The sequence below is a fragment of the Podarcis bocagei genome (genome assembly GCF_964188305.1).
Source record: "Podarcis bocagei genome assembly, chromosome: 7".
In the NCBI taxonomy this organism is placed as follows: domain Eukaryota; kingdom Metazoa; phylum Chordata; class Lepidosauria; order Squamata; family Lacertidae; genus Podarcis; species Podarcis bocagei.
This window is the reverse complement of record NC_138132.1, coordinates 76,199,786-76,225,349: the sequence shown is the minus strand read 5'-3', so window position 1 is coordinate 76,225,349 and position 25,564 is coordinate 76,199,786. Positions and strand designations below refer to the sequence as shown.

Here is a 25,564-nt window from a genome sequence, read left to right as displayed (position 1 = left end):
GGAACTTTGGGGAAAACGCAATTCAAGTCACTCCGAAAGAAGTTATTGGAACACTCCAAATCATTTGTCCATGTATATGCACAGAAAATAATAGATCTAGCCCAAATGCAGTAGAAGGAGATCAGCATTTGTTGTTGCAATGCACCCCTAATTATTATTATTATTGATTGACTATTGTGAAGGGATGGTACACTTCTGAAATTAACACTACCGTAGTATTTCTGAACAACCATGCATTTGTGTTAACCTCCGGATCTTTCCCCTCCCCACAGGTTATGGGTTTCTACAGCCAGCCCAAGCGGAGATGTTTGCACGACAACAAGAGATGCTGAGGAAGCAGAACCTTGCCAGGTTAGAAGCACACAGTTGATGGAGATGGGCCCCAGCTCAGTGGGAGAGCATCTCTACGTGTAGATGGTCCCAAGTTTAATCCCTGGTATCTCCAGGTTGGGTCAGGAGAGACACCTGCCTGGAGAGCTGCTACCAGTCGGTGTAGACAGTACTGAGTTAAATGGGCCAATGGCCTGACTTAGGTGTTGGAAGGGAAGGGTTGTAGTTCAGTGGTAGATCAGTTGTTTTGTATGCAGAAGGGTCCCAGGCTCAAGCCCTGGCAGTTCCATGCATGGCTGAAAAGCACCCCCTTCCTGGTACCCAGGAGAGCCACTGCCAGTCAGTGTAGACAGTAAGTGGACCAAGGATCTGACTCTGTGTAAGACAGCTTTTGCGGGGGAGAAGAAGGAGGCCCACTCCCTTTCTTCTAGCTCAGGGGTAGGCAACATAAGGCCTGGGGGCCGGACGCGGCCCAATTGCCTTCTCAATCCAGCCCGTGAATCAGTGTGTTTTTACAGTAGAATGTGTCCTTTTATTTAAAATGCATCTCTGGGTTATTTGTGGGGCATAGAAATTTGTTCATTCCCCCCCCCAAAAAAATATATAGTCTGGCCCACCACATGGTCTGAGGGCTGGTGGACCGGCCCATGGCTGAAAAAGGTTGCTGACCCCTATTCTAGCTAGAGCTGTGGGAGGTGGGGGCCTTGGCCATGAATTCATCCCTGATCTCCCATGCACATCCTTTGAGAAGGAGAGATTAGCTGGTACGCTTCATTGAGCCAAAGAGTTGGAGGCCGTGCCAGACACGTTTATCATCGTTCCCTTCCAAGGGCTCTCTCCCAGACAACCTCCCTTCCCTTTAAGGGGGAGAGATGGGAGGCTGGGGAATCTCCCTGGGATGTGGGAGTTTTGGAAAGTGTTGCAATTTGCCCGGCAGTGCCCCCCCCCCCCGTTTTTCCCAGGTTAGACTCCAGCTTCCCCTTTCCAATTGGAAGCAGGGAGAGGGGGAAGCAGAACTGCCTGGGTGATGCAAGGATGTCGGGGTGGAAAAATATTGCCGGAAAGGGAGATGGATAAAACTTGCTTCCAAGGGTTGATAGACCCATTGAAAAGAATGGATGTGACTCAGTTGCGCCCATTCATTTCAGTGGGTCTGCTCTGAGTTGATACACCCAATACGCATTGCTGAACCACTGCTATTGGTTTTGTGTTCTGCTGTTTGTTGTATACCGCCTTTCATCCGAAGAATGCAGGGTAGACCGCAACATAAAAATACAAGTGAGAACACAAAATACATAATAAAACAAAAACAAACCAATAACACCCCCCCCCAAACACATTTAAAAAGCCATAGAATGTTAATCAGCCCAAGACTTGGTTTTTGCCTGGCGCCTGAAAAGATGTTTCGAAGGCACCAGGCAAGCCTCCCTGGAGGGAACATTCCACAGATGGGGAGCCACTGCAGAAAAGGCCCCGGTTCTTGTGTTGCCAACTGCCGGACCGGTCATGGAGGAGGCACATGAAGAAGGGCCTCAGATGATGTAGTGCTTTGAGTTTGTGCAAGTATCACATTCCATTTGAATTCAGATGGGTTTCCCCCCCTCCCCTCAACAACCCTGCGAGGTAGATCACTTTCACACCCCCGTTTTAATTGTGGGACACTGCAATTTGGAGACGAGGGGGTAGTTTACCCACAGCTGCAAGGCAGGTCTGTGGCAGAGAGGTAGGACTCCGGCCCTGAGCCTCTCAATTCCTCCCAAACCCATCTCACCCATTTAGGCTTGAGATGTCAGCAGAGATCATCCGCCAGAAGGAGTTGGAGAACCTCCACCGCCAGCGGCTCCTGGCCAGCGACCCGATGAGCTTGCACCCGGGCCTGCCACCGGACCACCCAGCCCTGCGCAACGTCCACGACATTCCTGAGGGGCACCCGCTCCGCGACGAGCTCTCGCGGAGGAACGCCATGTTGGTACTCCGCCATAATAACACCCCACTCCTGTCGCTCAACCACGGGGTCCCCAGCGCCTCCACCACCCCGCCCAAGGAACAAGGGAGTCGGAGGGGGAGCCGGAAGTCCACACACCACCGGGCCGAGGCGCCTGGCCAGAGCGAATCCAAAGAGCTGTCCGAGAGCCGCCTCCCTGACGGCAACGATGAGGAGATGAAGGACTCTGAGAGTGACGCCGACGTGAGCGAGGAGAAGCTGGACAGCACAAAGGCCGAGAGCAGCAGCCTGGCTGGCGAGCTGAAGGAATGCAAAGAGGCAGCAAAAGCCTGCGATGGCGCCAAGGAACTGGGCGATTTATCTGCCAGCCAGAGCGCCCCCTGCAGTTCCTCCAGCGCTGAGTCGCCCAGCCACCTCCTTGGCCCAGTCATCAACAAAACCGAGGCAAAATACCTCCCACCGGCCTCACTACCACCTCCGCAGCCGCTGCCATTTGGCTTTCCGTACACCATGAGCCCCTATTTCCACACAGGTAGGTGGCGGCGACGGTTGTCTGTGGAATTGGTACTTTAAGAATGCAAGCAGACGTTGGGAGCGTGCAGAATTTTCAGGTGGAGTGTGCCTTTGTTTGCAGAGTTTGGTTCACAGCCGTACCATGTGCTGAATGCATTTGCACTCCTTGAAAATTCATGACTCCCCTTACAGAATCCTGGGAACTGTAGTCTGATAAGGGTGCTGAGCTTCACTGACTTTCCAATTCCCAACACCACTAATAAACTACAGTTCCCAGAATTGTCCGTAGTTGCTAAAAGTGGCACAACAATGCTTTAAATATATTGTGTGGATATGGCCTTGGATTCTGGATTTGGAGGGGGCGCTGTGGAGAACCCCTTCTCTCTCCCTTCTTTTAACATGACAACACCCACCAGCCCAGTATTTCCACTTTCTTAAAGAGTCTTTGACTACACATAAGCTGTGGTTCTGCTCTGGCCAAGAAAGGTGATCTGATACACGTTTAAAGAGGAGCAGGCCTCTCTTTCCTTCTGATTTGTTTGGTTATAAGAACCTTTTTTCTCATACAGTATTACTGTTGTGTTTCTTTTATTTTCTTGTTATTGTTTAATTGTTTCTGACGGTGGCACTGTGACATATTTGGGCTCTGTAAATCCTGCCTTTTACCTGTATGGCTGTGTTTTTAATTCATGGAGGATACATCTATCAATGGCTACCAGCAGTAATGGCTCTAAATACCAGTTGCTGGAAACCACAGGTGAGGCAATTGTGCTCTTGCACTTGGGTTCTGTTTGCAGCCTTCCCACAATGCACCTCCAGTTGCCCACTGTGAGAACAGGAAGCTGGAGTAGATGGGCCCTTGGCCTGACCCAGGAGGGCTCTTCTTACGTTTTAGGGTTTTTTTATTTGGTTGTTCTTAATGGCTTTTAATGTAAGTCCCTTTGGGTCATTCTGTAAGAAAAGGGACTAAAAAATAATAACAGCAATAAGTTTTCCAGGCCTTTTGAACAGGCTGACTTCAACCCAATTCTACACCCTCCTATCTGTTGAGGTGCTAAAAAGTGTTGTCAAATGTTATATTTTTTTTAATATGTGTTGATTTTTGTACTGGGCAGGGAGGAGACCATTTGTATCTTTTGCTGGTGGGGGAGAGATACCTTGGGCCAGCTTTGTGACCCTAAACATCTCTTTGGCTATATTTCAGGGCCTAGCTGAGTTGAGTTGATATTTGTATTCCGCTTTTCCAACAACAAATGTTGAAAGCTGCTCACAATAGCATTTAAAACAAAAAAAACATTGCAAACACTGTAATATCAAACACAACAGCATATAAAGCAAACAACAGCAAATTCATCAATGCAATGAATACCGTTCAGTAATGTATAAAGCTGCCTTATATTGAGCCAAACCCTTGGTCCATCTATCTCAGTGTTGCCTACACTGACTGGCAGCAGCTCTCATGATTTCAGGCAGGGGACCTTCTTAACCCTACCTGGAGATGCCAGGGACTGAACCAGGTGCGTGCAAGGCAGATGCTCTGGCTGCTGGGCTTACAGCCCTTTTGTTACAGAATCCCCCCTAATGTCCGCTGTTGTTTGTGTGTGCATCCAGCTCCAGTTGATGCTTGGCAGGTGAGGTGTGGTTGAGTGGGTTGCAATGCGATTTCATTGCCCTTTTGGTCTTGCAAGGTCAGCCTGGCCTTGCTTGGAAAACCCTCCTCCAGGACAGGTGTTGATAAATTGCTGGGCAGGTGACAGAGGAGGACCTGCAAAAATGATTATGGACTTTTCAGGATTTGGAAAGGAATAGGTAAAGGTGTTGTTGTTAAGATATATATACTGCCCTTCAACGAAAGATCTCAGGGCTGTTGACAAGGCATGACATAAGTATAGTTGAGCTGGATTTGGGGGGGGGCACCTTTTTAGTCCTATCACAATGCTTCTTAACCATCTCAGTGTTTGTACCCATGGTATTTTGTGTGCACAATTGCCTTTGGAACTTTCCACTTGTACACCTCCCAGGCATGGGCGTTCCCATGTTTCAGAGTGCACATATTGTCTTCTTAATGACAGCTGTTCTGGCTTAGGTTGATGAGAGTTGTAGTCCAAAACAGCTGGAGGGCACCAGATTGGGGAATGCCATTTCGTGTGAATGAGTGCCGCCATAACGCGAGCTGAAACTTTCAGGCTTGTTTTCGAAGCCTCTGCTTTTCCTTCCTCCTGTTTGTTACCTAGCATGTTCAGCCAGGGAAAGAAAGAGGGAACATGAACTGAAGTGGGTTGGTGGGGGAGGGGGAGGAGGGAGCTGCTTTGGGGAGAAGAGATGGAGGCTATACAAGCCACTTGGGTGATGGAGCCGTCCTCCTTTCAAGAAGAGCTCATCGGGTCAAGGCAAGCCCGCCGGCACTCGCCACCAAAGGCGGGGCAGAAAGGAGTGATTTCTTCCTGACAGATGGTTGGGTGTGATGGAATATCCCCAGCCACCTCAACAGATGAGGCGGCTTGGCAAGAGCGTTTCCTTACTGGCTGATTAAAAGGGAAATGTGGGTTTTTAAGAGCATGCAGAGCAGGGCATGGGTCCCAGATGGGCAGGGGCAAGTGAGAGGAGATGCTTCTCCAAGCCCTGATGTAGCTTTTTCTTGGCCATATCAGTTCCTGTAACCCCTCCACTGTGTTTTCAAAGCGTGTTTCAGCTGGGGGGCTTTGAATGCCTATTTGTGATTTAGGCGTTCCTGGTTTCTCCTTTTTTGGTGTACCACGAGGTTTGTGGAGCTGGGACATAGGGCAGGAAAACAACGACTGCTAGAACTGTAGCTCAGTCTGATGTCCACACCACGCATTTAAAGCACATTACTCCCCCCCCCCCAAAAAAAAAACACCTGTCAAGGGTGCTGGAAATTGTATTTCTGTGAGTACTAAGCTACAATTCCTAGAATTCTTTGGTGGAAGCCATGCACTTTAAATGTATGGTGTGGAGAGAAAAAAACAGCATGGTAATTGTTACTAGGGCAGAGCTTGGGCTCATTCATGGACACTTGTTTCCTCAACATTCCTATATATTTTCACAGCACCCATGTGAGGTAGGTTATGCTGGGCCAAGCTGGGAAGTGCAAAAAAACTGAAATGGCACATAGAATCATAGTCCAATCCCCTGCATTGCAGGAATCTCCACTAAAGCATCCATGACACATGGCCATCCAACCTCTGCTTTAAAAAACTTAAGAAAGGAGAATCCACCACCTCTTATGGGAATCTATTCTACTGTCCAGCAGCTCTTGCCGTCAGAAAGATGGGCCTGATGTTTAGTCAGAATCTCCTGTCTTGTAACTTAAATCCATTGGTTCGAGTCCTGGCCTCTGGAGTAGGAGAAAACAAGCTTGCTCCATCTTCCATGTGACACCCCTTTAGACAGGCTTCCTCAACCTTGGCCCTCCAGATGTTTTTGGCCTACAACTCCCATGATCCCTAGCTAGCAGGACCAGTGGTCAGGGATGATGGGAATTGTAGTCTCAAAACATCTGGAGGGCCGAGGTTGAGGAAGCCTGCCTTAAGATGTTTGAAGGTGGCTGTCGTGATCAGAGTATTTTCTTTTCAGCAAAATGGTTTTTGTGTTTGTTATGGTGAGAGTTACAATGAAACTTTGCATGCTCAGAAGTTTTAGGTTTTTCTCATCATTAACAAAACCTAATATTGTAATAAATTGATAAGGGTTGCACCCACTGAAGTTAACGGACATGACTAGCTTTGGTCCATTAATTTCAGAAAGTCTTAAGGGCTCATCTAGATACAGTTTTTAAAAAGATGCCGCAAGACTAATTTTGTGGTACCTTATTTGATGTGTTGCTTTGAGGAGGGGGGGGTAACAGAATCATAGAATTTTAGAGTTGGAAGGGATCTTGGGGGACATCTAGTCCCACCCCCTGCAATGCAATAAGGAAGAGGTTCCTTATTTTGGGGCCCCAAAGCGCTTTCATCCAGCCTTGCTCCTTGGGCCTCTGCCTTCACTCTTGATTCTCCACATTTCCCTGAATCTGCCACTGTGTCCATTGAAAAAGGTTTGTGCACAGGGTGGTAAGGCAGTTTTATCACCAGTGGCTTGTTCACGCATGCAAGCCAACTCTTCTTGGGGAGGCAGAGCAGAGATGCAGTATCTTCAGGTTGGGCTGGGAGAGATCTGTGTCTGAAACCCTGGAGAGCCGCTGCCAGTCAGTGTAGACAGAACTGTTCTAGGCAGACTGATGGTCTGACTCGGTAGAAAGCTGCTTTCTGTGTTCATAATGATGCATTCCCCAAGAGACAACGTACGCGTGTGAGTCGTGTGTGTGTGTGTGTGTGTGTGTGTGTGTGTGTGTGTACACACAGCCTTGCCTTCGTGCTGGGGATGAAAGCTAGATAATGCAAGCAGGAAGATCCAGATAGCGGCTGACGGGAAGATGGAGGGCAGAAAGGGGAAAGGGTAGAGATTTAATATCCGCAAATGATCCAGGAGGCTCTGAATGAGGCTGGCTGCTTTCCAGGGAGGGGGAACAGTGGTGGTGTTGGAGCAGGCTGGGGGGGGGGGCAAGCCAGGGGGAGGAGGCTGGCTCCTCCGGCACTTTGGAGGCGCAGAGCCATTTTCTATCCCCAGTGACAGAAAATTATCGACACACCAGTCGATTGCCGGGTCAATTCCCCAAGCTGCCTTATGAAAACCCCAGCCGCTGCCAAAATGACCTCATCTCGTTTCAGCCGCGCACCTCTCCTCTCATACACTGCCCCCCCTCACCCACTTGCCCGCCGGCCGGCCCCGTCCTCTGGAAAAGGTGAAGGATGGAGCCAGCAAGCAGCTAAAATCTTCCTATCGATCTGCAGTCTGGAGAGCAATTAACGCCAGCCTTCCGGGGCCGTTCGGTGACCTCTCCCGGCTCTCGGCAGGGCAGGGAAAGAAATAACAAGATGGATTAAGCCCCCGTCCCGGCTCTCTGTGTGGGTCAGTGGCATGGGCCCCATGCGGGGGGGGGGGGGAAGGTGCCTGGTCTTTAAGGCTTGTTTGGCCTCTTGGACCCACATTGGTGGGAGAGGATAGGAATCTCGCGACCTTGCGGAAATGAGCAGTCCTTTGCTAGGGGCCAGTGTGGGCCCCACCTCCAAAGCAATGGTGGCTGGTGGTATGTGGGGTGGAAGGCCAGGCACCCTGAAGTACGTGGACAGGCAGATCAGGCTCATTCTAGTTTTGTTCTCCTCTTCCCTGCTGAGTCCACCACCACCCGCAAGAAGGCAGGCAAGTGGGGCTGCTGACTGAGGGTAGACTGAATTTGGTGGGGCAGCATCCCACTTGCCTTAATGAGCCATCCTTTGCAGGGTAATCACTCTTGCTCCCTTATAACTGGGCCCTGCATTGCAAGCAGTACCCATGATCCATTATAAGCCCCTTGACCCACACAACTATTAACATAGTTTGAATTCTAGCCAGTATTAGCAACGGCATGAGCTGTAGCTCAATGCTAAGAACATCTGCTTCGCATGCAGAAGGTCCCAGGTTCCATCCCTGGGTAGGTCTGGGCATGTCCCTTGCTTGAAACCCCAGAGAGCCGCTGCCAGTCAGGGTAGGCAATACTGAGCTCGATGGAACAGCTGCCAGAATAGGCAGCATCCTATCTTGCTACATCTTCAGGGAAGAACTGTGGCAAAAGGTTCCAGGTTCAATCTCCAGCATCTTCAGGTAGGACTGGGAGAGATTCTCTGCCTGGAACCCTGGGTAGCAGCTGCCAGTCAGTGTAGAAAATGCTGGACCAGTGGCCTGACTCTTATAAGGCAGCTCCCTCTCTTCCTATGTGCTAATTGCTGGGGATGGCGAGTGGGAGAGGGCAATGGATTTTGCTCAGGTCCACTGTGGGAAACCAGTTGCCAGTCTGGGGCCAGTGTCTGTGGTCTAGCAGGGCCCTTCCTGTGTTCTCCGCATCTTGTGGGGCCAGAGAGAGAAGCTTTGAAACTTCTTGCTTCTGCCCGCACATACTGGCATCCCTTGAGAGAACCGGGCGCGAGAGCTGTGTGGAATTAATTAACGAAGCTGTTCAAAGGAGTCCTCTGAGCCCAAATCCTGGGAAGCTGAGCGTGAAGCATGTGAGACGAAAGGGGGAGAAGACGTCAGTGGGGAGTTACCTTGCCTTTCTCCTTGTGGGCAGTGGTGCTGATTTGGCCCAGAGGCCGAGAGCAGGAAAAGGGGCAGTGGCAAGGAGGTGGGCCCGTTCAAGGTGCCAATGCCAACCCCTCCCCAATTAAAATCAGGAGCCTGACCTGATGGGAATAGAATAATCGCCTCTTTATTTGCAGAATGCAAAGGGCAGGCTTCCAGGTGCCTTTCCACTGTTTTGGACCACAACTCTCATCCACAGCTCAGTGATACAGCATCTGTTTGCATGCAGAAGACCCCAGGTTCGCTGCCATTCAGTGTACGCTGCAAAGAGTTAAGATAGACCAATGGCCTGTCTCAGTAAAAGGCAGCTTCCTATGCTTCTGTGTCTTAAGGGACAGGCCACAGCGCAATGGCAGACAGTCTGCGTTGTGTGTAGAAGGTCCCAGCTTTACTCCCTAGCAGCTCCAGGTGAGACACCCCTTGCCTAAAACCCTGGCAAGCCCCTACCAGCCAGTGTAGACCGTACCAAACTACATAGACAAAATGATTTGATTTGCAGCTTCCTGTGTTCCTAGTAGTTTTCGTCCAAAGCAGCTGGAAGGCACGAGGTTGAGTGAGAATTTGGGCTTTAAGGCACCAAACCAGCAAGCCTTCTCAGTATCCCTGGCTATACCCCTGCCCCACGGGCATGGGTCAGTTGTTCCTATTTAACTGGAGTCTGTGAGAGGAGAGTGGTGAAAGGGGGAGTTTGAGAGAGAAATGCGCTCCTCCTGAAAGGAGGGTTGGTCAGCTGAACCAGGCGTATTTTTTGGGTCTCTGCACGCTGTGGCTGTTTGTCCTCACAGAGCTTTGACCAGTTCTTGTTTATTTTGGCAAAATCAGGCATCTCCTCTTTCTTGCCCCCCCCACCTCCAGTAACTGCCAATAAATCACTCTGTCTCCTGCCCCCCCCATCCTTCAGCTCAGAATTTTTTACGCCAGCAGACATTCTCTCCGTGTGTTTTCCTGGTGACTGCGAAAGGGAGGATGAACTGTCTTGAGATAAATATTTTGGCAGGGTCTGTGTTTGTGTGGCTGTGTGGAAAATACTTGTGGATTCTTACAGGCGAGCTCAGGGTAGAGTTGGCACACCAAAAACATGTGTTGGGGAGTGCCTCTTCCTCAAGAAGAAGAAGAAAAAACATTTTCCTTCATGGCAAATGAACGAATTCGAATCACTTGCCATGGGCACCTGATGTCAGGAAGCTGCTTTATCCATTGGTCTGTCGGATCTCCGTCTACACTGACTGGCAGCAGCTATCCAGAATTTCAAACTGTGAGTCTTTCCCAGCTGAGGGGAAGAGGAGGATGCCTGATGGGAATCTGCATGAGTTGCTGTTCTGAGCATGATTCCTCCTAGTCTGCCCTTCATCCAATTCTGGGAGCTACACTGAGGTGCCGCCAGAACTCTATAACTGTCCAGGCTAGAAGTCCTCTTCCCTCTGAACCTTTATGTACAGAGCTTATTCGACATAGGTTATACGGAGGTTAGACTACATCCAGATACTTCCTCATCGCTTCTGTAACCACAAACCTCTGCCTTGTGGATGTGTTTCTAAGTGTATTTGTTGCCCTGGGGCAACAGTACTTTCTCTGAATAGTTAGGCAAACCTGGTTTATGCCTGATCCCTCCCACAAAATGCTGTCTAGACCAGAGGCAACCTAGAACTGGGGAGAAGAGTTATTTCGGCAAAGTCTTGCTTGCTTGTGCTCAGTGCAGGAGCTGTCCTAGTATAGAGAAAGTTTGTTTAACCTGCCCATTGGCAGTCAATGGGTGCTGGAAGAAGTAGTGGTGGGAGAAGAAAGGGAGGCCAACAGTAGGCGGAGCCAGAGCCAATGATAGGCGGAGCCAGAGCTTGTGCTTTGCCATTGAACGCTTTCTCTGTGTCTTGAGCAAAACCAGTTGTTGTTTTTTTCTATCAGGCTTGGTTAAAAAGTTGGCAACAGAAGCCAGCCCTGAAATTGGAGGCTGGAAAAGCCCCTCTGGAAAACAGCTTCTGGTCCCATGAAAGAGCTGGATCAGAGCACTGCCCTATTTTTCCTTTGGGTCCAGAGCGATGCCCCCGTTGCAGAGCCAAAGCGCTGAGGTTCAAGCTGCCCAGCCGAGTACAGAGGAGGAGGCTCTCCTCCGTCCCCATCTACTCGGCCGAGCTGCTATCCTTGGCCGGCCTCTGGAAGGAGGAAGTGCATAATTTGGAACCAGTTGGCTGTTACTGCCAGATCCCTTCGGAGACGCTTGCTTCTCCGGCTGCAGATGGAGGCGTCTCGCCGGAGCCTTAGCTGTGCCTGGAATAATTGAGTTCAATTCCACTTCCTCTATTTACCAAGTCAGCGCCGCGCTCTTTCAGATGGGTGGGTGGTGGGGAGGGGGAGGGAGGGAGAGAGGAAGAAAGAGAGAAAGATCTCCAATGTTTGGCAAAAACAGCTTCAGGTCTGAAAAAAACGCAAGTCTCTCGGATTAGGAGATTGCTAAAGAGGTGAATGTCTGCCTTCACTTAGGCTGCATACACACCATACATTTAAAGTGTATCCCATCCCCAAAAGAATCCTGGGAGCTGTAGTTTACCCCATCACCAATCTACAATTCCCAGCACCCTTAATGAACTACAGGTGCCAGTATTAATGCAGTGGGTGAGATGTTCCTTAACTGTATGGTTTGTACGCAGCTGAAAATCAAGGGTGGCTCATAACCTGTGGGCCCTCTGGTTGTTGGACTCTAGTTCCTATCACCTCTGACCATTGGCCTGGCTGGTTGGGGCTGATGGGAGTGGGAGTCCAGCATCTGGAGGGCCACTGGTTCCCCATCCCTTCTCTTAATTCATCTTAGGGCAGTATACAGACTTTTGAATTTCACAGGCCTTCGCGTTTCACTAGCAAGAGTTCTGTCAAATCTGGAAGATTTCAGTTTTTTGTTTTTTTAAAAAATATTTTATTAAGGATTTTCTTGTTTTACAGAAGTGTAATGCCTCGTATTTTTCCCCCCCATGTAACATTTTTACAAATCAGTTTCATTTGTTGAGGCATTAGGGAGAAGACTTCAGAGTTTTATAAATAAGTTGATTCAGTGTTAGCTGTTGGGTCCTCCTCAAGTGTTGTTGACACTGACTAGCAGTGGCTCTCTGAAGGTTTCAGACGGGGTCTTTCCCAGTCCTACCTGGAGATAACAAGTGATTGAACCCAGGACCGTGCGCTTATCACTAAGCCATGCGACTGGCATTGCAGTTTTCTGTGATAACAAGCTGCCTGACAGCAGGTAGCATTTCCATCCCTCTACCAGCGAGCTCTTCAACCTGTTCCCTAAAAGGAAGGGGGCTGCCTGTTGTGTCTCTGCATGAGTTTCTGTTTTGAGTGTGCCTTCTTCCAATCGCTCAGGTCCTGTCCCTAGCATCTCCAGGTAGGACTGAGAGAGAGATTCCCAGAAATCTCGGAAAGCCACTTCTAATCAGTTGTAGACAATATTCAGCTGGATGGACCCAGTGGCCTGACTCAGTATAATTCAGTTTCCCATGTTCCTGAAAAGCTGCCACTTCCTTGAACTCCTTTGTTGTCCTGAGCACATACTTAGAGGTGGTCAGAGACCTTTGCTGGCTGGCCTTATTGGGAGCTGTTGATGTTGCTTTTCAGTTTGCAGCCCTTGCTGGATTCTACTCCCCCCCCCCCACCTCCCCTCCCTTGACTGCAGCTGAAGAAAATTAAGCACATTGAAGACATTAGTTGGAAATGTGTCATCCCCCCCCCAGCCCCCGCTGTCATTCTCTTGGCTTCCCCACCCTCGGGGCTAGGAATCTCCGGGAGGCCTCGGCGGGCAAATTGACCCTGCCTGGTGTTTTAATTGACAGTTCATTAAAGATGGATGTGTGGCTGGAGGAAAATAATGCAATGGGCAGCAAGGGAGGCCTGGCAGCAGTGTGGCTGTTCGTGTGGGACTTGCGTGATTTATGTTTCCTCTGCCCCCCCCCCACCCCAATTTCCCAACTCTCTAAAAACCTTCTCCCCCATTCCAGGCAGCATGGGAGGTCTCTTCTTGGATGGTGAAGACAGCCCAGCGCTGGAGGACGTCAGCAAGTGGACAGTGGAGGACGTCTGCAGTTTCGTGGGCGGTTTGTCCGGCTGTGCTGAGTACACTCAGGTAAACTCCCAAATATTCAGGAGGGGAGGGGAAAACCTGGGGCTTTGGGTTCTTACTTTCTCTGCAAATCAACAAGGCCAAGAGTTGCTTTCAGATTCCTGGAGGGCTGTGCTGTTCCCTGTTTGTTTGTTTGTTTGTTTGTTTGCTTGCTTGCTTGCTTGCTTGCTTGCTTGCTTGCTTTAATTCTGCATCCTAACAAACTGAATTCTGCAAGCTGAATAAATTATTCAAAATTTATTCTGCTGATCCCAGTCATGGGGCACTAAAGCGTCCATCCCACCCCCAGCTACTGGAAATCTTGTCTCAGCGCCTCTGGCTTTCTGAGGTTTTGCCAGGCCTTGCCTCCGCCTCATAAGGTCTAGAAACTTATGGGATCTTTGAAAAAACATTTCTTTTTTCTAATAAAAAAGTATATATCTCAAGAAGCTGAATACAGCACTCAGTACCACAACTGTCTGCACTTCTTCGTGTCTTTGTAAGTCTACTGTGGCTTGTCTGCAGAGACTTGGTCATGCCCATCCATGTTCCCTAAATACCAGTAAGTAAATACTGCCTGCCACTGCTGACTACACAATCCTATATGTGTTTACATGGAAGTAAGCCACACCGTGTTCAAGAGCGCTTTCTCTCAAGTACGTATGCAAAGGATTGCACACTAAAGACCTGTTGTATACTCCGGTATTACCATTATAAGAACAAAGGAAGCTGCCCTATACTGAGTCAGACTTTTGGTCTATGTAGCTTAGTATTGTCTACACTGACTGGCAGTAGCTCTCTGGGATTTCAAATGGAGGATATTCCCAACCCCCCTAACGGGTATTGGGGTTGTAATTTAACATAATTTATCCTCATTAATCCATACAAATTATCCAAATGTCCAGCATACAGTCACCCCAGAGACAGCGCAAAAGTTGTTTCATCCGTCACAGGGAAGAATATTGTTCAAACTATCCTCTACAGGATAGCCACACCTTCAGAGATTTGGGGGGGGGGAGGTTTCATTGTTAAGACCGCTGTATCCAAATAATATTTAAATAAATAAATGTTAAATAAAAGGTTGTTAATAAAAAGTAAAATAAATAAATAAAAACAACAACAAATGATAAATATTTAAATAAATGATAAAATAGCAATAATTATTTGCGTGCAGAAGGTTTTTAAATCTACGGTTGTTATTTACATCCTGGGGTTTTTGACGATTTCCCCCTGATAATTGTGTGCAAGCAGCTTGGAGGTCTGAGCTGTAGAACTTAAAATTGCTGGTTAACCCTGTGCATTGAGCGGGGAGGAAGGTGGGTGGGGGAAGAACCCCCAAGGCAAGAGGCCCTTCTGGAACATCCATCACTGCCAGGCGGGGATCATGAAGTGGCTCAGTGTGAGGCCTCCGGTCAGGATACAAAAACCCCGTCTGTTCGTTCGGCACCAGAGTCAGCCAAGGCCTCTTTCTTATAAACACTCCATTGAGAGAGAGAATATCAGCTTCAGGGGGAGGGATCCTGAGATGTCTCAGAAAAGTGCAACGAGAAGGTGGCTGTATACTTGGAATAGAGAGAAAACCTGCTCAACAGGGAGGGGAGGGCCAGAGCTGAGTGGCAGAGCATCTGATTTGCAAGCAGAAGGCCCCAGGTTCAATCCTTGGCGTCTCCAGCTAGGGCTGTCTGAAATCCTGGAGTCCCAGTTGGTATCGATGCTACTGAGCTAGATGGACCACTTTGGTCCCATGACAAGGCAGCTTCCAGGGCCCCTATGAGGCACATGCCCTGCAGGCAGAAGGCAAGGATCCCCAGCATCTCCAGGGAGCTCTGGAGAAGAGCCTTGCCTGAAACCCTGGAGAGCAGCTGCCAGTCAGCGTGAGCATCAGCCTGTGATCTGACTTGGTACAAGGCAGCTTCCTAGGATCCTATGGAAGCCAAATATTCAGAACAACAAGGCCCTTCGTGGAAAGGAGTGCTTTGCAGGCAGGAGGCTCCGATCCTGGCATCTGCAGGTAGGGCTCAGGGTATCCCTTCTTGAAACCCACTTTAGAAACCAAGGCGGCTTCCTTTGTTCCAGTGTGCCATGTTCCCCTTCCAAGAAAGAGTCCCACAAAGCAGGGCTAAGAAGGAGGAACCGGTCAAACCTGTTAATGCTTCTAACCTGAATCAAATACGTCACCTTTATTAATACTATTATCATACGTTTCTAAGTGTCCTAAGCAAAATGTAACAATAAGAACTAAGTCTATTACTCTTAGACCAATTAAAGTGTTTGGACCTAAGTTAGCCACAGCATTGATGGGTCTACTCTTGAGTACGACGAGCACTGGGCTACAGCCCAGTGTTTATTTCGTTTTTCAAACCACCTCCCACGAGGCACTCCAAAACGTGCCTCTTTAAGCACAGCCGGCTCTCTCACCTGCCAGTGAAAGGAGGAGGCCTCGCTGTGGGTCTCAGGCCCCCTGCTTTCCAAATAATTTGCCCACCCCCTTCCCCCAGCCAATTGGGAATGCATCAGGGGAGGCCGTGACGCCCTTTCTGCTCACAGGGTTGTCGTTTTTTCCTGTCTCTTTCTGGGTGGCAGGCGGGTGGTGCATTTTCAAGGCAGGGCCTGCCCCCTGCTTCCCCCCCTCCACCGCCGCCACCCTCTCGCACACTGTGCAAGTGCTAATCCCCTCATGACACGCTTCATTAAAGCCCCCGCTAAGGCTGGGGCTTCTGCAGGGCGGCAGCTGTGGCAGCTGGCTTGGGGGGGGGGTCAGAGGCACGAATGGGATGGAGAGGGTGAGAATTGGCGGGAGATGCAGAAGGCTCTGTGTAGGTGGGACTGCTATATATTACTATTATGACATTTCTATAGCATCTTACAGTGAAATGTCGCCCCGAATGAAACCCTGGAGATCTGCTTGCCAGTCATTGTGGGTGATGCTGAGTTATAGAGACTGGTGGGCTGTTCTGATCTAGAGCGTCAAGTGCATACTGCATACTGGACCAGGGCTGTCCTAGAATGGACCGCCTCCAATACAGGCATCTGATAGAACCCTGGCATGTTGCCCATGCTGGCTCTCAGATGCAACCTAAAACTAGGGTTGCCTTAATATAAATGAACATGTCATTAGCTAGGCATAAGTATTATTGTCGATAGTGGATGCAGTATGTAGAAAGCTAAGCAGGCACAAGGCAAATGCTCTACCACTGAGACACGGTCCTTCCCTTCCCATCAAAATGGTCTTGAGCTGGCCTAGCACCTTCCTCTCTGTCCTATTCTAAAAACTGCAGCTTTTCTTTGTTCCTTCTCTTTCTGTCTCTCTCTGACACACACATCCCTCCCTAGTTTGCTTTGTCCCTTCAGTCAGATGGCAGTGGGTTGACTCACCTTTGCCAAAATGGCTCCCATCTTCCAAGTGGGAGCATCCAGCTATTTCCTAGCTTTTCTGGGCCATTTACTTGTACTTTCAAAGACGTGTACTTTCATCACTAAGGAACTTCAAGCAGCGCCCCCCCCCCCAAAAAAACCCCTTAACTTTCTCCAGTCCAAAACCCAGACTCCTCCATACCAACCCTAGTGCAGAATAGAGTTGTGGCAACACTCTAAAAGGCCCTCCCGCTGTTTTTCTCCTCTCTTGCAAGAATCACTTGGAAGCCACCCGTGTGCTTTTGTGCCAGCAGCACCCGACTGGCGTGGGCAGGACAAGCATGCCCTCTCAGCTCCCGGCCTTGTGCTTCCTCCAGGCTGAACAAGACAGCAAGCAGGGTTGCTGAGAGTTCTTCCAACCTTCACCAGCCACCCCAGAGCTCCCTGTGAAGAGAGTTGCACTTTCACAGTGGTGCTTTCCAGGCAGCCTGATCCAGAAAAATACAATCCCCCCACCCTATTAACAAGGTCTCTTGAGTGAGCCACAAAGGCCAAGAGGTTTGGAGGAGGGGAGGTAGTGAAGGAGGAGGAGGAGGAGGAGGAAAAAGGGGTTTGGCACAGAACGGGTTAAAGGGATAAGGCCTTTTTCTTTTTCCTTTTGGTCCACAGCGGGGCTCTGCATTTAACAGGTTTTTACTGTGCAAGAAAGCCAGGCCGCCGGGGAGACCCAGCGCTGCAGAGCTGTCTGCCTGCTTTCTCTCCTCCAAAAACCGCAGCTGCCGGGGAGGTCTGGCACAGAGCTGACCTCCGCTCTTGCCAGCAAAAAACAAGCAACCGAAAGAAAAAAGCCGGCCACAGCGTTTGCATTAGGAATAAAGCAGGGGGCAGTGGGAGGAAGGCTGTCTTTGCTCAGCACAACCCTGTATTGGAAACAGACACACACACACACACCCTTGGTGCTCTCGGCCCCTGGGACCGTCCATCTGTGTCTTGATGGCACGTTGCATCACACACAGCTTGGCATGGGCTCCAGGGAGGCCTGGAAGCAAGCGTGGCGGAGCGCAGGGATGGTTTTTTGGCTGTCAGCCAAGCTGGCCTGCTGGGTCACGGGGTAGGGATAGGAGGCTGTGCTCGTGAGCAGCTTTGGCTGGAAGGGCCCACCTATAAAATGAAGATCCAGAAGGGGAAGAAGCTGCTGTCGGCTTCCTTTTTGTTATTATGATTTAAGGGAAAAAGCTTGAACAGCAGGCTCCCATCTGTGCCTGCCTCTGAATCACCAGCTTTAAGAGTATGGGGCAAAATGAGGTAATAGTCAGTTGTCTCCAATAGTGGCCCTACTCAGAATAGACCCATTGGATTTGATGGACATCTCTAACTTAGACCCATTAATTTCCAGGAGTCTACCAGTTCACAAATGGACAAAAGTCAACAGCAGGATAACAAGGATAAAGCCTTTCTTAAAAAAAACACACAACACTGCATAATTGAAATACATAGTAAATCAACTACGCTAAAAAGATCAATAATTAAACTATGTAATAAACAAGCCATTAAAACAATATTCAAAGCAGGAGGTACAAGTAAGAGAATTGTTTCTCTCTTCAGCCTGATTGCAATACTTCAGGTACTTCCCTACTTAGAATCAGAGAATGGTAGAGTTGGAAGGGACCCTAAGGGTCATCTAGTCCAACCCCCTGCAATACAGGAATCCCAACTAAAATGTCCGTGGCAGTATTATAATTAGAAGACAGGCACAAAAGGAAGAGGCCTGGGGTAGACATTCCCCCCCCCCATCCAAATGCTTTCTTTGCAGGGTTCTTTTTCTTCCTATTTTTTCTTTCAAGTTTTACTGAGTTTCTCAGTATTAGATAAAATGGAAGGCAAAAATCACGAACAACAAATACAAAAAAACTGGTCCCCTTGAGAGAGAGGAGCAATAGTATTGTTCACAAGTCTCTGATTATGTCACTGGATGGAAATACCCATGCCATTATGACGAGCCAGTTGCTGGGGGGTGGGGCGCTGTATGGGTCTATAACCTTATTTAACAGAACTAATGGGCAGGAAGCAGTCTGCATCAAAGTGATCCCAGGATGCTCTCTTTTTGAAGCATAGGATGGGGTTCGCATCCAGAGACAGACAGAGCCCACCTGCATTCTGAAGTGCAACACTGCAGCTTAGCCCACCACCTTGCCCACATGTAGACCCACCTTCATTAGGTTGGCCAACATTAATGATGTAGGCTCACATCTTCTCTCTCTCTCTCTCTCTCTCTCTCTCTCTCTCTCTCTCTCTCTCTCTCTCTCTCTCTGTGTGTGTGTGTGTGTGTGTGTTAAGTCTTGCTTTGTGTTCACCAATAGACTCGACTTTGTATAAGGCAGCTTTCTGTGTTTCTCTTAAAACACAGCACTCAGATCCCATGTAGCTCTCCTCTGGGCTCCTCTTACCCACACTGCTTTCTGCTTCTCCCCTGACAGGTCTTCCGGGAACAGGCCATAGACGGCGAGACTCTGCCCCTCTTGACAGAAGAGCACTTACTGAATAACATGGGGTTAAAACTGGGACCCGCATTGAAGATAAGGTCACAGGTAAGAGTGCTCAAGGTGCAGCAGGCCAGAACCCTCAGAATCCAGAATTCCTGTTGACATTTGTCTTCAATAAGATTAAGGCCTGCAAGTCTGGCGGGCAGCTGGGGTCTAAAGGCTCAAGTGGCCTATTCCAACCAGACGCGTGTGTGTGGATGAACAGAACCCAGGGCAGGTGGAAGTGAGGGTGGGGGGATCACACTTTTGAATGCTCTCCTCTTTACACACAGAGGCATAAGAAGTGTGGCCCATCTAGTCCAGCATCCTGTTCTCAGTGTGGCCCACCAGATCCCCTAATGGGGAATCGGCAAGCAGGACCTGAGTACAAGAGCAGCTCCCCATCTCCTGTGGTTTCCAGCAACTGGTATTCAGAAGCACACTACTTTTGACTGGCAGAGCACAGCCCCTGTGGCTAGTAGCCATTGGGAGCCTTTAATCCTTTTTTAAAGCCATCCAAGTTGGTGGCCATCACTATTTCTCCAAACCTAAGAAGTTCCAAGGGATGCGGGTGGCGCTTTGGGTTAAACCACAGAGCCTAGGGCTTGCCGATCAGAAGGTCGGCGGTTCGAATCCCCACGATGGGGTGAGCTCCTGTTGCTCTTGCTCCTGCTAACCGAGTTTAAAAGCACGTCAAAGTGCAACTAGATAAATAGGTACCGCTCTGGCGGGAAGGTAAATGGTGTTTCCGTGCGCTGCTCTGGTTCGCCAGAAGCGGCTTAGTCTTGCTGGCCACATGACCCGGAAGCTGTACGCCAGCGCCACAACCCCAGAGTTGTCTACGACTGGACTTGTCAAGGGTCCCTTTAAGGAGTTCCAAATGCTGTAAGCCTTCCTCATAGGGGAGTTGGCAGCATCTCCCTGGAAGGTTGAAACTAGCTAATAAGCACATCCCATGATAAGGTATTATGGAAGGATGACATCCCTTTTCTGCAGCCCAACGGGGTCCCACTCTGCCACTTTATTCTACAGCATCTGTAGGTCAGGCCTGTGCTGATGGGGCTCTGGATTCACCTGCAATAGCAGCTTTATACATTTCCTTTGCCTTCTACTGTAACCCAAAAGCTTGCACACTCACATACCGGTTGATAAGTTGTTTTGGTAGAACAAGGCTGGGGAACCTTTTGCCCTCCAGATTCCTAACTCCCATCATCCCTCATCACTGGTCACATAGCTTGGGGCCTGACGGGAGTCCAACAGCACTTGGAGGGGGCCACTGGTTCCCCACTAAGTGCAGTAGAAGGTGCTTTTCTAAGTACACCTCCCCCCCCCACCACACACCTTTTCTCAGTGCGTTCTGGAAACAGCGCATAGGAAAGGGTTCAAATAGGAGTCAGAGGTCTAGGTGTTTTGCTAGCTTTTGAGCACTATCTCTTTCTTCCCATCCCCCAAATTTTTCCACCACCCACCACCAAAAGCTGCAGGAATAACATCCTTTGCACGCACACACTGGTTCTTGGTTTCTTCTTCCTCCTTAAAGGCTGCTCACTTTTCCCCATCACAGCCTTCATTTGCACAGTCAACAATTTAATGGTAGCCCCCTGCCCTCTCCCCAGCTGCCGAGTCTCTCCCCCTATCCTCCTGTCTGCCCCAGGGATGTGGGCTTATATTAATCACCTTCGATCCTGAGCCAAAAGCCCCCCGCCTGCTCTCGCACCTACACAGCTGGTTTTTGTTAAAGCTTCAATAAAAAACAGAGGTTCATATTTAACCCCAAACAACCAGAGTATTATTCAGTTAGCAGAACTTGGGCAAGGGATGGCTGTATCACTCCAAGCCCAATTTTAAGGCTACTGCCAGTTATTTCACTTCCGTATCTCTCCTGCAAGCACTCCACAACCTGCGTGTGTAATCGAAGTCGGATTGGTGCTCCTGAATTTCTTGCTGCCACCGCCGCTGCTTCTTTTTCCTCCTTGAATCAGTTTTATTTCCTGCAGAATTGATCCACAGGGAACAATTGCCCAGAGAACCTTTTTATTAGACCCCTCGTAAACAGTAAGGGCTGCAGGGAAAGTAATAAAGTTGCCCTTATTGTTTTAACATAATATAACAAATGTATATGGCCAGTGGTGGTTGAGGCGGGGGGAAGCCTGCCTCGGCAAAATGTATTTATTGCACCATGGTCCGCTTCCCAAGGGTGGTGTCGCTGGGGGGCCGGCAGAGAGATTGCAAGACTGCTCAGGGCTTCGGGGGTGTGTGATCCCCAAAAGGTTCATCCACAGTTGGAGGCAGTAATGCTTCTGAATAGGAGGGGAGCGTGTTCTTGTGCGCTGGTCCTGCTTGCAGGTTTCCTATTGTGGCATCTGGTTGGCCACTGTGATGTGAGAACAGGATGCTGGACTGGATGGGCCACTGGCCTGATCCAGACTTACGATGTTTTTGAAGTGTGCGTGGAGGAAGAATGTGAAGCCCAGATACAGCAGTGGTCCCCCAACGCAGACTGCAGCCTCCCCCTGGAACATCCCTCCACATCCTGCCATTATTATCCCCGTGTGTCTGAAATAAGAAATAGCCTGGTCACATTTCAGGTGACTCTGCCCCAAATGTCAGCAGGTATCTCTGTCCTGGATGCTGTTTCACCAGAGGGTGACAAGGAACATGTTGGGTGCCTGGGATAGAATTCTGAGAACTGGTTTCTAGGGAGACAAGAGGGCTCACTTGCTGTATCTGCAAACGGCTCTGATGATAAGCTTATCAGGAGCATAATGACCCCTCTGCCACCCCTCCTCCCCCAGCATGTGTTCTGCAATCATGTACACATGTGCAATTTGGGATTATGTGAAATTTAGCATGAGTATCTTTCCTCTCCTGCCCCATTAAATCAAGGTGCTAGTCCTCAAAAGGGGGAAGAAAAGACTTTAAAGCATGTGTCCAGTCTCTGTTTATATGATTTTCCTGTGGAGATCCCCTCTCACCAACCACTTCCCTTTATTTATGACCTTCACCAAGACTATCCACAATGTGTGCGTGTGGAATTACTCAGCTTGTATGCACATGGTTTTAATTTGCCTACTTTGTGCACGTTGCCTTTTCCAGAATTTCTATTTTGTCAAAACAGCCCCCTGCTAGGGTCCCCCAGGCTCCATAGCTGCCTCCCTGACCTGTACAGATTCTGCTGAGGAATCAGCAGCACCAGGCACTCATTGCTTGACCCCAGAAGACCAACTCCAGCAGAGACTGCCCTCACTCTGCCAGTTGTGCAGGAGTGGCTGTACAGAAAAGGACTGGGGCTCATAGCAGGCATGCTAAGAGGAGGAGACCTCTTGAGCCTGCATGCTCTCCTCTCAACCCACCACTTAATCTCCCCTCTTCCTTTTGCAATTTCCCTCCACAGGTAGCCAAGAGAGTCGGCCGGGTGCTGTACATGGCTAGCTTCCCCATGGCTTTCCCGCTCCAGCCCCCGGGCTTGCGACCCGCAGACCGTGACTTGCCTCCCGCTGACCTCCGCCCCTCGTCGACAGGAAGCGTGACCTCCTCCCCGTACGGCAACGCTCTCCTCCCCGCCAGCCGCATCTCGCCAAAGCAGGAAAACGGGAACCCTTTGCTGGCTGGCCTCAGCGACACGTCGAAGCCGCCCTCGTAAACTGCACAGCCCCAGGCAGTCAGCCAGCCTCGCGAGGGTCCCTGGCTTGGGCTGCTGGGCCTTCCAGCACTGGAACCAGCCAGCCAAGGAACCAAGAGAATAATAATGCATTCAGCGTTGGGGTTTTAAGGGGCAGGGGTCGGCGTAATCCAAAGATTTATTGGAAGCAATTTGAAAAGGGACACCGTGACTTTTTCTTTCTTTTCTTTTGGAGAAAAGGAACGTTGTTTGGGCTTTTTTCTTTGTTGCCTTTACGGAAATGCAACTTTGGGGAAGAGACCCTCAGCACCCCCCTTCTTCCCTTCCCCTAACCCCAGCCTCCCGCCAGGAGGAAACACTCTTCCTTCCCGTCCCTCGCTGGAACCTGTTCCGTTCCTCTTTCAGGGTGTCTATGCATCGCTCAAAAAACAACTTTGAAACAATACCAAAGACAGACAACTGACCCAACGCCCACGTTCCGGTCCATGTTTACTTCAGTTTGGATGGTACGGCACAGCTAGCTCTGTGGGGTACAGGTTTTTTAGTTTTTTGTGTGCTTTTCTCTTTTTTTAAACTGCATTTTCATGCTGCTTAAACATTGCAGATTGACTGTGAAAGATCCCCTCCTTGCTGGGCACTGCACAGACTTGTTTTGCAGAATAATAATAATGATAGCCTTGTTTGGGGGGGGGGGCAGAAGGGGAGATGAGCGTGGAAGAGGCTGGGAGGCAGAGTTTACCCCCCACACCTTAAACTGTGTGTGTACAGAAGATGTGTGTCCCATTTTTACTTTGTTTGTGTGGGGGGAGTGTGTGTGTATTTGTGGGGGAGGGGGGAAGAGGCTTGTTGCAGAGGATAATGGAGTTGCACATTTTTACCTGGTTCCCCCACCCCATGACCAGGTAACAGGTACCCGAGTCAGCCCATCGGGGCAGGGCGCTCTACCTTGCCCCCTCCCCACCTCGCAATTTGTACAGTGATGGAAAACAATCATGTGATCGATGCTTGTCTGCTTTTCTCTCTCCTTACCCTTCTGTTTTAAAAACACCTGCACGCTCAACCTTTTTTCCCTTATTCTTTTTTTTTACTTTTGTGTAGGGGTGGGGGATCAAACAGATCGCTCGATGGTACCTTCGCTTCTTTATATATTGTAAATGGTCGTTATCCATCACATCCAGGCCAACGCTTTCCAGCAAATCGATTTAAATAATAATAATAAAAAGAAATCACTTAATTTATAAAATGGTTGCTCCATGGGCCGGTTGTGTCCTTAAGAGTCTTGCAAAAGTACAAAAAATAATACACAGAGTTGAGTCGGGAGTAAGCAGAGGTGAATCTAGCGAATACAGTTCCCAGTGCAGAGTCTCTTCTGCCCACTATGAAGAGAGACCACAGGCACCCAACTATTAGCCCTTCTCTTTCCTAGAATCTGCTTAGCATAGCTGTCCCAGGGTGGGGTTTAAATGGCAGAGGGCACTGGCTGGCAAAGAAAGACTTCTCTGCGCCCCTAGAAGCTCTGTGGAATAGGCAAGGTAACATTAGGAGATACCTGCCACCAGTTAATTGCTGGAGCTTCCCCACTGGAAGCGGTGGCTGGCTAATAATGGACAGCACAAGCTCTGGCCGTGCTGGTGGGCTTGGGGCTGGCTTCCTTCCAACAAAACGGGGATTTGGAGGTGGCGGATCCGCCCGCCCCACGTTATTTATAAAGTGGCAGGTTTTAACAAGGGCCTTTTTATCTCCTTGCCTGAGCCACTTTACTGCTGCTGGCAAAGCCACAAATTTTACTGTGTTTCTCCAAAACGTATAAAACTCTGCTGCACAAGATTTTCACGTTTCAAGTGGTGCCTTGGGGGACGGGGGAGGTGGCCTCAGCGGAGCAACTTCCTGCCCCTGCTTTAAAGGGGCACGTGGGTTACCCTACCACAAACGCAACACCTCCAGATCCATTCCCCTTGCCCCTCACAATACCCATCCCAGTTGTCTGTTGGCGCAGCTGTCAGTCAGCATCAGAGAAGTCCAAGTCTTCCACCATGTCTTCGGGTCCCTGCGCCAGCTGCTTCAGCTCCGCCCGTGACAGCTGTTTCCCGACGCCCTTGCGGCCGGCCCCTTCTCCTCCCCCTGTGGAAGGGAGAGAGAGAGAGGTGTAAATCCTGCCTTATCAGGAAGGGAGGGGAGGGGAGAGGGAGAAAGAGGCAGGCAGAAGCGGCTCATTGCTAATTAATCACAAGCATTAATTAATTTATTGCCACCACTGCATCTTCCAGATAGCAGGGATGGAAGGGAGGGTGAACAAGCGCTGCTGTGCTCCTCTTATTGCAATCTGGAATAAAAAAACAAGGCGTTTTGGAAAGGGCGGTGCAAAAAGTTGTCGTCCCCCCACCGCCCTGCACTGCTCTTTCTAAGTAGGACTCTTGAGTTTAAAACATGGGGCAGGCTGTTTTCCTGAAATCTCAGCCCCAGCCATCCTCAGGGGAGAGAGAACAGTCCTGGGGTTGTATGCAATGCTCATCCTACTCAGAGCAGACCCACTGAAATTCATGGCCATGGCTAGCATCGGTCCATTTATTTCAATGAAAGGAATCCCTCGACACAAGCATTTCTGTATGCCAGACCAAACAGTCTTTCTTTTCCTCCCCACATGGGCTGTTCCAGGTTTTCGAATGACCCCTCCCATAGCACGGGGACGGGACCCATGTTGCACCAGCTCCCACTAGTGCAACTGCTTAGTTGAATCTGGGTCTGTAGGTTTACTCTGAGTAGAATTCAGTTGGCTGCAACTCCTAGGCAACATCATACATAAATGCAAGGCCCTCCACATGTCGTGGGACTACAGCTCCCATCATCCCTGACAACTGGCCATGCTGGCTGATGGGAATTGGTGTTCCAATATCTTCTAGAGGGCAGCAAGATGCTTATCCCTATTGACAGTACAAGGCCAGTACCCCAAAGCCCCTCTGCCCAAGCAGGTCACGCAAGTTGCGTTTCAAAGTTTGAGATGATCACTGGCATTGAAAAAT

General features: G+C 49.6%; 2 protein-coding genes across 11 annotated transcripts in view; one reads left to right on the top strand and one right to left on the bottom strand.

Annotated features, from left to right (window-relative positions):
* The window catches only part of SAMD11 (sterile alpha motif domain containing 11), a 333,961-nt gene extending 310,174 nt beyond the window's left edge, over positions 1–23,787 (top strand). For all 10 annotated transcript variants that reach the window (XM_081201459.1, XM_081201457.1, XM_081201454.1 and 7 more), the window contains 5 exons: positions 273–351; positions 2,110–2,807; positions 12,946–13,070; positions 18,878–18,988; positions 22,317–23,787. In XM_081201459.1, the coding sequence (XP_081057585.1) occupies positions 273–351; positions 2,110–2,807; positions 12,946–13,070; positions 18,878–18,988; positions 22,317–22,565 (1,262 nt within the window). In that variant the 3' untranslated portion in view covers positions 22,566–23,787. The remainder of the gene's footprint in view (positions 1–272; positions 352–2,109; positions 2,808–12,945; positions 13,071–18,877; positions 18,989–22,316) is intronic.
* NOC2L (NOC2 like nucleolar associated transcriptional repressor) overlaps positions 23,017–25,564 on the bottom strand; it is a 71,223-nt gene continuing 68,675 nt past the window's right edge. The window contains exon 19 of the mRNA XM_081201485.1: positions 23,017–24,665. Coding sequence (XP_081057611.1) covers positions 24,544–24,665 — 122 coding nt within the window. The 3' untranslated portion in view covers positions 23,017–24,543. The remainder of the gene's footprint in view (positions 24,666–25,564) is intronic.